This window comes from Megalobrama amblycephala, linkage group LG19 (genome assembly GCF_018812025.1).
Source record: "Megalobrama amblycephala isolate DHTTF-2021 linkage group LG19, ASM1881202v1, whole genome shotgun sequence".
Lineage (NCBI taxonomy): Eukaryota > Metazoa > Chordata > Actinopteri > Cypriniformes > Xenocyprididae > Megalobrama > Megalobrama amblycephala.
In genome coordinates, this window is record NC_063062.1 from 15,882,726 (window position 1) to 15,895,698 (window position 12,973).

At 37.8% G+C, this 12,973-nt stretch overlaps 1 protein-coding gene across 1 annotated transcript; it reads right to left on the bottom strand.

Moving 5' to 3' along the window:
• Positions 1-343: 343 nt before the first annotated feature.
• gnrhr4 (gonadotropin releasing hormone receptor 4) lies at positions 344-12,746 on the bottom strand. Its single transcript, XM_048169523.1, has 5 exons — positions 12,311-12,746; positions 11,969-12,208; positions 10,982-11,656; positions 4,185-4,389; positions 344-2,021 (listed from the first exon to the last, which is right to left on the bottom strand). Exons 3-5 carry the CDS (start codon positions 11,528-11,530, stop codon positions 1,555-1,557), a joined length of 1,221 nt encoding a protein of 406 aa, XP_048025480.1. The 5' UTR covers positions 11,531-11,656; positions 11,969-12,208; positions 12,311-12,746; the 3' UTR covers positions 344-1,554.
• Between the last annotated feature and the right edge of the window lie 227 nt (positions 12,747-12,973).

Genomic DNA, 12,973 nt, shown 5'->3' on the forward strand with positions numbered 1-12,973 from the left:
TTTTTTTATGTTTTTGAAGTCTCTTATGCTCACCAAGGCTCCATTTATTTGATCTAAGAAAAAGTAATAACAGTAATGATTAGAAATATTACTACATTGTTATCTTTTTTAATATATATTTTAAATGTAATTTATTTTTGTGATGCAAAGCTGAATTTTCAGCATCATTACTCCAGTCTTCAGTGTCACATGATCCTTCAGAAATCATTCTAATATGCTATATAATTTTTTATTAAATTAAATGTAGAAAAAAGTTGTGTTTTGTACATAATATATTTAATATAATTCTTATATATTTATTTGTTTATTTTTATTTTATTGGAAAACATTTTGATCAATTTAATGCATCATGGCTGAATAAAAGTAATAATTTCTTTCAAAGAAAATTTTACTGACCTTAAACTTTTGAATGGTAGTGTATATAATAGTATATTGTGACAAAAAATAGTACCGGTGTACATTTATCTTCCTATATTGTTGAAGAGTGGTTAGATTTATGGTAGGGTTGGGCTCAAACTTCAAAACATTGTAAAACGTACAGTACAAATATATTCATAAAACAATACATAAAGTATTCAGAAGGATCTGTATGTTTAAAATGCTGCGCATATGCAAGTACTTTTAGATTGTAGATGCTGTCAATACATCCATTTAGCACATAACAGCCTATACTGTATGCAAACATACAAAAATGTATGTGTTAACACCACATAAAGAGCCGTCCTTTGGGTGGTGCAACTGGCCCCGCGGTGAACGGACCAAAAGGCAAACCAGGGGGGACCCCTTCCTCTAACTCGGGGCCCTGCCGAACGCTTTAGATGGCTGTGGCCACATACGAATAAATATGGATTCTTATAAGATCAGGCTGCCCTGCAATAGTACAGACTTATACTTGTAATAAAGGGCCTCTTGAGGCTGATTCTGAATCTATTCAATAAAAAGTCTACACATTAAATGATACCATCTTCAGAGGCTGGGTTAAGATTCCTGAAAAGGTACGATCGAACGTTTCCAATTAACACCAGAAAATTATTCAAGAACCAATGTACATTAATTTGCATTTGTATTATCCACACATCTTGAAAACGATTTCCTTACAAACAAGCAATTCAAGAGCAATGCCCTTTGTGATAGTAGGTGGAGATGCTGAATTACTTGGATTTGAATGAGAAGCAAAAAAAGAAAGAAAAACCCTTGATGTAAATGACATTTTCAACAAAAGCCACAAGAAGCAATGGTCTAATTAATCTGCAGAGAAAAAAGAAATGTGATTGGCATATTTAGTAAAGTGCAAATGATTACAAAACTTAATCACCTGAATCAGGAAAACAGATGGCCCTTAAATGTAACTGAGGGATTTACGCAGCTCATCAGTGAATGAATCAAAAGATGCGACAATTCGAAACAGTCTCATGCTGTTGAGGAGAACAGGCAGGTATGTGCTGTTGTCTCATTGTTCTTGTGAGCAGCTAGACATCCAGTACAAGGCCTGCCTTGTCACATCTGTATCTCTAATCAAATGACACTTTCAACGATGGATTGGTAGGGTTGCCACTATTCCTTGTTTTTACTGTCAGCTGGCTTCTTATCTTCCCCACTCACCATATTCTTCACTGGATCAGCTCCTGGAGTCGTCTGGGTCACTCTTTTCATGCGAAACGGAGATGGTGAGCATTTCAATGAGCCCGTCATGATTGAGTTATTTTCTGACTCTGTGAGTACGGCCGCGTTGCGACAGTAACGCTTCAGTCCTTTGCGGAAATGGATGGTGAAGAGACCATAAGTGATGGGATCCAGAATTGCATTAAAAAGTCCAAAAATAAACAGTATGTGAGTCAGTGAGTGAGAAACAGTCTCTTCTAAATCGTCAGGAAGGAACCAGTACCAGAGACCCAGCAAGTAGTACGGCGTCCAACAAACGATGAAAGACGTCACAATGACTATGCTCATTTTCAAAGTCCTCATACGGGCCTTTGGGATGTTGCTATTGGAACGCCGTAAGTGGATTTCCTTTGAAGATACTGTAAAAGCGAGAAGATATTTATAAATGTGCAGTAAATATATGATGGTCCAAACACTTTTTTTTTTAAAGTTTACTGTACTTTAAAGGGACAGTTCACTCTAATATTAAATTTATGTTATCATTCACCCACCCTCATGTCGTTCCAAAACTGTATGACTTTCGTCCGTGGAGCTCAAAAGCAGATATTCTGAAGAATATTTCAAATGGATATTATGACTCCATATAATGAAAGACTGACATGACATAGTATGGCCAAAAAATTACTGTGACACTTTCTCAAAATATCTTCCTTTGTGTTTTACAGAAGAAAGAAAATGATAGGCCTATAGGTTGAACAGCATGAGCGTGAGTAAATGATGGGTGAACTATCCGTTTAGTACATTTTTTATTTTATTTTATTTTTTTTATATTTACTTTTTTAGAGTAATTTAGGATGTGTTCACATCTGTAGTTCGGTTAACTTGGTTCGTTTGGTCCGAACCAAAAAAAAATCTAGTCCTATATGCTTAGCGTTCACATTAGCATTTTTGACAACGAACCTAAAGGCATAGGGATACATTCACAACCTGTTTGGTTGGCTTTATGACTTATATTTCGAGACAGAATTTATCGAACATCCAAAACAATGCTGTGTGCTGGGCTAAATGCACTCGTTTTATGTGCGTAGCCTACATATGATGGTATTTTGACCAGCAGAGAACTCGTGAAGAGCTTATAAAGTGTGTCAAGGAGTCAAAACAGCGGCAGACAACACAAGCGAAGTCACACACACAAACAAAGATCTGCTGCGAGGGACATGGTTGTGGCAACATCGCGACTATGACAAGAAAAAACAGGTAGCCTATATGTTTGAGCATTCTGTCCTTTATAGGGTCTGTGACATCATGTCCTGTTTTTTTTATTCGTTTAAATGTTTTTGGTTCGTGTTGTGTTCATATTTCATATGAAGCGTACCGAAACCCATCTTTCCAGGTGTCTCGTCTGCTAGTTTGGTGCACACCAGGGTTCAACTGGCAGCATTCACACTTCAAATGAACCGCACTAACAGAGCAATCGCACCAGGTTTAGTTTTAATCGAACCAAACCTGCCAAGTGTGAACACATCCTTAATTTTGGGAATTTTTTATTTAATTCCAATGCACAATATCTCACTTTTTACTCCATTACTACATTTCAGGAAAGCACGCCACTCATTGTTATTATAAGTGAAGAAATCAAGCCTGTTACATGAAGCTAGATCAACAAACTCTGAGTTTCTTGGTTTAGAGTTGACAAAAGCAAACCCAGTTTAGATCAGGTTCTGCGGGTTCACAACACTCGCTTTAAATGTTCTTTGTCAATTTAGGGTTTGAACCAGAATTTACGATAAACTCTGGAGTAGTGTTGTCAAAAGTAATGACTTTGATACCAAGTTGGTACTGAAATTTAAATAATGTGACGCTTTGAGCGCTGTTGAGCGGATTCGTAAACACCTCTAATTGGCCATTGTGTTCACACGCTCAACATATACGCATGTCTGTGATTGGCTACAATGATCAACGCATGGCAGCATTTGAACACACACGAAAGTGTTTGAATTTGAAAGCGGGAGCATGCGTCTATCAGCAGACTGGTCCACGATATAGGCACCTGCTTTCAAACGCTCCCGTGTGTATCTGTGTAAGCGCCCGGTGAAGAGTGTCACTGATGATTATTTACAACGTTTTTTACAGCGTTGCTCATTGAAGTCAATCACAGACATATCTGATTAGCCGTGAGCACAATGGCCAAGCAGAGGTGTTTACGAATCCACTCAACAGCGCTCAAAGCGTCACATTTTTTAAATTTCAGTACCGACTAGGTACTGAAGTCGGTATTTTTGACAACTCTACTCTGGAGCATGTGCACCTGAGAGTGTCACAAATTGCATTGAATGATTCATCTGTGAATTTGACTGATCCGATTGCAGCTGTTAACAACTCAAAGATTCGATGATCCGTCTGGAGCGAGATATACTTTTCCTGGAGTAATATTTTATCAGGGTACATCTACATTTAAATTTTAGTCATTTAAACTTGACATTTCTAATGCTTAATATTTTGAACACACTAATTCATGTGGTGATGGCGACATTAACACTGTATGCAACGTTAGCCACCTTACAAATTTAGCCTCCACCTACTGTTTCCTTTGGTCATCCTTCGGGAGATCTCCACCAAGATCCTTGTGTAGCAGCAGATCATGATGGCCAGAGGTATCAGGAAGAGGCAAATAAAAGTGAACATATTGTAAATGGTCTCCTGCCAGTGTTTGACGAAGCTCCCTCGGGTGGTGCACTGAGTGAAATTGGCTGGCACCGTGATGGTCACATTGTGAAAGAGAAACATCTGTCGGGGAATTGAGCAAATCAGCAGATTACAATCACACCTACTGTACTGTACTGGACTTACTAGGATTTGTTCACTTCAGAATTCAAATTTCCTGATAATTTACTCACCCCCATGTCATCCAAGATGTTTATGTCTTTCTTTCTTCAGTCAAAAAAAAAATAAAAAAAAATTGGTTTTTGAGGAAAACATTCCAGGATTTTTCTCCACATTGTGGACTTCAAGTTACCAATGGGTTGAAGGTCCAAATTGTATTTTCAGTGCAGCTTCAAAGGGCTCTACATGATCCTAGCCGAGGAATAAGAGTCTTATCTAGTGAAACGATCAGCCGTTTTAAAAAACAAACAAACAATTATTTACTTTTTAACCACAATGCTCGTCTTGCACTGCTCTGCGATGTGCCACGCATTACGTAATCATGTTGTAAATGTCACGCGTGACGTAGGCGGAAGTACCAATCCAGTGTCTACAAAGTAAACATGCAAAGACCAAGTCAAATGGCCTTTATATATATATATATATATATATATATATATATATATATATATATATATATATATATATATATATATATATATATATTTATATAAAAAGGTAAAAAAATGATGTCGGATGATTTTGAAGTTGGAGGAGAAAACGAGATGGAGTTTTTCTCCCTACCACAGTACTTCTGCCTTCATCATGCGTGACTTTCCAACGTGATTGCATAATACGTGGCACATCGCAGAGCTAGTGCAAGATGAGCATTTGTGGTTAAAAATTATACAGTTTTTTTATTTTTTTGACTGATCATTTTGCTAGATAAGACCCTCATTCCTCGTCTGGGATCGTGTAGAGCCCTTTGAAGCTGCATTGAAACTTCAATTTGGACCTTCAACCCATTGTACCCCAGTGAAGTCCACTATATAGAATGTTTTCCTCAAAAACCTTAATTTTTTTTCGACTGAAAAAAGAAAGACATGAACATCTTAGATGACATGGGGGTGAGTAAATGATCAGGAAATTTGAATTCTGAAGTAAACTAATCATTTAATATTATCAAATACATTACAGTTTTTCTCAGTCGCTTTGGTGCATTTCTCACATCAATATTTACATTTGCACAACAGTTAATGCAGTTCTCAAAACAATTAGTACAAACTGCAAAATCTAGTTGATAACCTGCAAAAGCGTGTCACTTGCTCAAAATGGATAAGTCATTCCTCAAAAGCAAGTATTCGTGTCAATGAAAGTGTCAGTGTCATCAAGATGAAAAGTCCAGACACCATTGTTTATGAACAAGATAGTCAAATGGCTTCGTCATGTTTTCATTATGACCGTTTACTCTGTCAATGTTTTCCAATGCAAAAAAGTCAGATCTTGGTGACACTACCTGAAAATGCTCAAGACAGCACTATATACTATTTGCACAGCCATTTGAAAAATACAGTAAAGTTACACATTACTGTATTTAGTGAGGTAACTGAGTACAAGACACTGAATATGTATGTTTCACATTTTTACTGCATATGCTCTTTGCAATTCTAATTTGTTCACAGCATTGTGCAAAAGAAAAAATACACCCTTATTTGCAACAAACATAAACTCCCTTTGGGTAGAGCTGTGCACAACTGTAAACAATATTGCAGTACATATGGCAAATCTTTACTGTAACACTACTGTACACTACAATACACTAATGTGTGATGCAGTAAAGCTGTACGTCTAAATGTAAATTGTACAGTGACAAGTTCTTGTCCCACTGCAAGCTTCATGTATGACACGATGACAGTAGTGCAGTGCAGATTGTTTAGTGCTGAATTACTGTCCATTTATACACACATGTTCTTCCAACGAAATGTTTGAATAATTGAATTTACAGTGGTTCTCCCAACATTTGGCTGCACCCTTCGACCAGCCTCAGCCATTGTGAGGCTGATTGACAACATGATCCACAATTGTAGCCCTGATTTCATCAGGGATCTGCCTATTGGCCTCTTCTTCCTCTTCCCCCGTTTTGTCCCCTTCCCCTTCTTCCCCGCACCCTTACCCCTCTTCCACGAGGCTGACCTTCCACTTCTGTGTCACAGTATTGTAGAAATGGTACACACTATGTCCTGCTTGGTTCATATATGCTTGTAAAGTGGGGGTTTATGGGATTCACCTCTGACAGTGATTGTTGAGAAGTGGCTTATCATTGGTTGCAACTAATGCTTCACACACCCCTTCTCATCAGTGAAAGTTGAGATTCACTTGAGAGAAATTGTTCAATTTAGGAGACATTTTCAGGAAAAAAAGATTTCAAAAAAATTTGTAAAATTTGCTTGACAGATTTTGACAACTAGTTCAACATTTTTGTATGTAATGACTCAAGCAATGAAATGAGGACTATTAGTTTTATATGGAATGACTATTCAGCATTCACAAGTATAGTTAATTTTGACTGACATGACATAAGCAAATGATAATGTTGTAAATAGCAGAGAGTTGTATGAAAGCAATTGATGCATGTCCAAAAGCATTTGCAATTTGTTCGAAGGAATGAGAAACTGCTACTATGATGTGCACAAATGACTAAATGTTGTGGAGATTGAACTAACTGTTGTGCAAATGTAAAGAGTGATGTGAGAAATGCACCAAAGCGACTGAGAAAAACTGTAAAAAAAAATGCATAATTAATAAGCTTTCTAAACAAAAAACGAAGGAATACAAATCAAGCGTATAGTTCTGGCAGGTTACTTTAGTCAAGCTCGCTCTCAGCTGATCCACTGCTACCTATCGGAATACAGTGCCTATCACAGCATCCCTATAGTCCATTCAGTATTATCAGCAGCTTTATCGCATTGCTCAGGAGCTAATTACCCTCCTCCATACCTCTCGTCCAATCAGAATCTTCACCTTCTGATATTCCTCTTCAAATCAGACTCATTTTCTTGCTGTTATCGCTGCTCTCCCTGCTCTTATCCATGATGCATGGATGGGCAGGGAGTTCTTGCCCAGAACAGAACCATACCACCAATCCAAACTGTATGCTAATTGTCAATCATCTTTGACAATAGAGGTCCTGACAGAATTATACACTAGGCTTGATTTAGAAGCTGTCAAAATGACAAATTGTTCTTTTGGAAAATTAGCCCTGAACTCTAAATGACTGTTGTGTTCAGTGTTAAATGTTCTACACATCTAAAGCCAACTAATCAAGTGAACACTGTCAGCTGTGCAAATTAGACGTGGCATGTATATACCCCTCAGCAACAGGCTCAGGATTCAGTCAGTGTTCCCAGGATCAGCCTTTTACAGAGCATTTCTTAAATATGATGCCTGTGCCTGACTACATATTCTATCTATGACAAGGAGATTCTCAAATGACAAATGAAGACTGGCATACAGACATACAGGCTGAAACCATGTGTATGCCTGAAATGATTCACAAAAACAAATGGAAAAACAAATGACAACACAATGTCCGCTGTAACCCATTGTGACCTTGTATCTTCTTCCATATCTTTCTGAAATTACCCCATTCAAGCACAATCTGCTGTCATAGTGTACTTTACTGTGCAGTTTTGGTGCTTGTAATATGCCCTCATTCTTTTACCTGGCTGACCCGTCATCAGCCTTCTGTGAACTTGAAAGCACACTGATTTTAAACGCTCTACTTCATCAGGAGGAGCAAATAAAGAGGTCTCAGCACTTATTACTTCCAACTGCACAGTGTTTTAAAATGTGCACGCCTCCTCTGATTGAGAATCACCCCTTATTAACACTCATTTCACAGTAATTCTTGTAGCTTTCATCTTTGTCGTTTCAGATATTGTAACTGAAGGTCGCAGAGTCTTTTCTTCTATATTAGGTTTGAATGTCATTTGTGAGCTGATTTAAGAAAATGTCAAATTGAAAGACATCTGATTGACCTACAAACTGCTAATATATCTTTTGTGTATGTGAGGTTCAGGTATACCCTACGTTATGGAAACAAAATATCCAAAACTTTTTTTTGGTCCCCATTAGGAAAACAGCTTATAAATCATACTATGTGATGTTTTTTGAAAAGGTAAAAATGCATAACGTTTTCTGTGATGTCTAGGTTTGTCTATAGAAAGTCCCCATAAAACCTGAAAACCCAAAATGTGTGTGTGTCTGTGTGTATTGGTAATGTGTCTCTGCGCAAGTCAGTCATTATGTTAAATCTGAGGTGAAATTAAAGGGGTGATGAGAGCGTGTACTATAATTGCTGAACTAATCTAACATCTATGAATTTTACAACACTTTCTAGCTCTGATTCTAATTTTACAGCAGGTCTAAGGAGAATACTGAATACGAAATAAGATACTGATTTGAAACGTGGTTCAATATGATATAAAAGACAATCTGGCGAGGGAAAATACAGTAGCCTTCACAAAATACCTTTACTCACCCTGATATTATTCCACACATGTATGCCTTTCTTTCTTTCGAGACACAAAAGAAGACAGTATGCAGAAAACAAATGGTGATCTGAGATGGCCAAGATCTAAAAGCAGTACCATCCAAACAAGCATATATGGTTTCTTTGTGTGAAGGACACTAAGGCTCACTATTTCCTTCTGCCATGGCTTTCATGTCTTTTATGATGATTTTTATATGCGCATATTCAAATTTGGTGCATTGTGACATGGAATATGGCATTAGTGACTGTCTTCAAGCATGGTGTGAAGTGCCATTTAATGTAAATGAGATCTGAGACGGAATGAAGATTGTGACTAATGATTTAAATACACACACAAGCACACATTTATAAATTGTATTTGATGGCTTTGGAGTAGTTTGGAAATTCTGTTCAATTTTTTCTTTTGTGTTCCATGGAAGAAAAAGTCAAACATGAGAGTGAGTAAATGATGACAGAATTTTAATTTTCATCTATTTTAAAAACTGTATAGCAGACTTTAAAGGGTTAGTTCACCCACAAATAAATTTCTGTCATAAATTAGTCACCCTCATGTCGTTCCAAACCCGCAAGACCGTTCATCTTTGGAACATAAATTAAAATATTTTTGATGAAATCCGAGAGGTTCTTTTACCTTCCATAGAAAGCAACAAAATTACCACATTCAAGGTCCAGAAAAGTAGTAAAGACATCGTAAAAATAGTCAACGTGACTACAGTGGTTCAACCTTAATGTTGTGAAGCAACGAGAATTTTTTTTGCATGCAAAAACAAAATAAAAATAACGACTTTATTCAATAATTTCTTCTCTACCCTGTCAGTCTCCTACGCAGTTGACGCAGTGCAGCGATTCTGTGTTTACTTCCGAACACCGGCTCAGTATTGGCCGACGCTGTTCACGTGAGCAGCACGACGCATACGTGTGATTCTGACGCAGGAGCCGACCAATTCAGAGTTGGTATTCTGACGTAGAACACAGAAGTTCTGCAACATGTCTTCAACATAAACTATGTAAGAGAATGACAGGGTAGAGAGGAAGTTGTTGAATAAAGTTATTTTTTTGTTTTTGTTTTTGCGCACAAAAAAGTATTCTCATCACTTCATAACATTAAAGGGTTAGTTCACCCAAAAATTTAAATTATATCATTAATTACTCACCCTTATGTCGTTCCACACCCGTAAGACCTTCATTCATCTTCGGAACACAAATGAAGATATTTTTGATAAAATCAATGGCTCAGTGAGGCCTGCATTGCCAGGAAGTTAATTTCCTTTTTCAATCCCCAGAAAGGTACTAAAAACGTATTTAAAACAGTTCATGTGACTACAGTGGTTCAATTTTAAAATTATAAAGTGACAAGAATACTTTTGTGCGCCAAAAAAACCCAAAATAACAACTTTATAACAATATCTAGTGATAGCCGATTTCAAAACGCTGCTTCATGAAGCTTTACGAATCTTTTGTTTCGAATAAGTGATTCGGAGAGCCAAAGTCACGTGATTTCAGTAAACGAGGCTTCGTTACGTCATAAGTGTTTAGAAATTTCAATGGTTCGCGTGCGTTTGGCAGTTTGATACATGCTCCGAACCACTGATTTGAAACAAAAGATTCGAAGCTTCATGAAGCAGTGTTTTGAAATCGGCCATCATAGTGGATAAAGTTTTTTTTTTTTTTTTTTTGTACAAAAAGTATTTTCACCTCTTTATAATATCAAGATTGAACCACTGTAGTCACATGAACTGTTTTAAATTTGTTTTTAGTACCTTTCTGGGCATTGAAAAAGGAAATTAACTTGCTGGCAATGGAGGCCTCACTGAGCCATCGGATTTCATCAAAAATATCTTAAAATGTGTTCTGAAGATGAACGAAGGTCTTACGGGTTTGGAACGACATGAGGGTGAGTAATTAATGACAGAAATGTCATTTTTGGGTGAACTAACCCTTTAACAAAAAGAGTAAAAATGGTCAAATACATTTTTCACTTAGAGTGAACGACATTATAAGAGCAAATATGAATATTTCAAGTCTAAGCTCAAGAAGACAAGTAGTTAAACCTCCTGTCGTTTTCATTTTGATCTCTCTACTTGATTCTGAGTGTTACGCCAGGGTGTTGCGATTTTGAGTAATGCCGCACTCCGAGATAAGACACAATGAAAAACATGAAAAATCACTCAAGCAGCTCCTCACCTGAGGGACAGAGAGCACAACGCTCATCGCCCAGGCCACGCTCAGCATTATTTTGTTCTTCTTCTTAGCCTTATTGATGGCCAGAGGGTTGAGAATGGCCGCCTGCCTGTCCAGGCTTATGACCACAGTCACGAACGCACAGGAGTACATAGCCACGAGCTTCAGAAACATTAACAATCTGCAAGCCAGATCCCCCGCCAACCACTGAACCGTAATGTTCCAAGCCGCATCCACTGGCATCACGATGAAAGTCACCAGGAGGTCAGCAACGGTGAGGTTCATGATTAAAATACGTACGTGGGATTTGCGCTTGTTGTTGGTGCTGGCAGCCCACAACACGGCGAGGTTGCACACAGCTGACACTGCACAAAGAGTGAAGGTAATTATCACCCTCACTTTCGCTGCCACGGAAAAGGTGGGCAGCTGCAATGCCGCTTCACCTGTGCTATTGTTACACGTGGGCAAGGTGTAATCACAACTGCCGTTCAGAGCATCTGCAGTCAGCTGGTTAAACATGATGTTCTCAGATGTTGGAGAGCTGTCATTCATCACTGAAGAGCGAAAGCGTGTGATTGCTGCATTCGTTCCACTACCTGCTGCACAGTGAGGTTTACAGATGATCCATGATGATTCCAGTGCTGACACCTGGAAAAGCTCCTTTATTTAATTGTTCTACTGTGGGATTTAAAAAAAAAAAGAAAAGAAAAAGAAAACATTGAGCTTTTTTTCAGATATTAAACTGGCCGTTAAGTGTTTGTAGGACATCCTGATGCATTTCACAATTACAAAAACTGACATTTATAATTGAAAATAAACGTACCATCATAATGCAAGTTTGACGATGTTCAAATGCATTTGTAAGCATGCAATTTTTTTTTTTAATGTTTTTAGAATAACCATTAAAAGTCATATCTACTCTCTTAACAGTCGCCGTATTTTAATGTTTTTTTTTTTCATTTTATAATTAAAATAATTTTTCAGACTTACCTGATTCACCTCTCCCGGAATGATCACTTAGAGCATTAAAAGAAATCCAGTGACCTTGAAATTAGTTCATTTCACTGTCCAAAAACCTTCTTAAAAAACATATCATCCATATATTTCTTCAAGTTCAAATGTAGCTCTTCTCAAACACTTGTCTAGGCAGATGGGTAGTTTTGGCATCCAACAAGACACCTGTTCGGAGACATTCGTCTTGGTGGAAGAGTTATTCAGTCTGATTTGTAACTAAAAACGCGCCAAAAAGAGAAAGTACTGTTTAAAATAATGGAAATTCTGTGGAAAGTAAGTTTCAGATAATATTAACCAGTATGTATCTCCGATAGCAACCTCAGCTAGTGCTTTCCATTCCAGTCGGAGGGTGATATGTGACATGTCCGCGTGTGTCTGCTGACTCTGGTGCAGCGCGCTCATCCACGGACTTTCCACCTCTTAATTCCCTCGCGCGTCACTTGACAACGCTCGCGCTGCGCGTGTCAGTTTGAACTGTCAGGTACCTACGTAGGTCAGTTGTATTGCCGAACTTGCTGTGATCCATGTTTAGTACATTTCACCTGAAACAGAGCGGACATGGGGTGGGACAGGCTTTGTTTATCTGGGGATTTGAATCCCTCATCGCCGAAGGAAACAAAAAGTTCTTATACTGAAGAGTTTTAATTATTCACAGTTTCATTAGCATTTTTCAAACACAATTTTTGGTAAACAAAAAGATTAGATTACAAATTGGTTTCACGCTGTGCCAAACAGATGTTCACAAATCGAGCTGGTGATGACCTGGGGAGGTTACTATAGCAACAACACGCCATCTTTAGAATTGTGTCTTTGAACTTCCGTTTTTGCGGTAGCCCTTATTTCTCTGTCATCGCTGTCAAAGAATAATTAGCTGGTGAAGTGGATTTACTTATTCTAGAGTTAACAAAAGTTATAATGAGCATTGTAATGTTTAAAGCAAATGTCTTATCAACTATCAGTAAACTGGGAAGATTTTAAAAC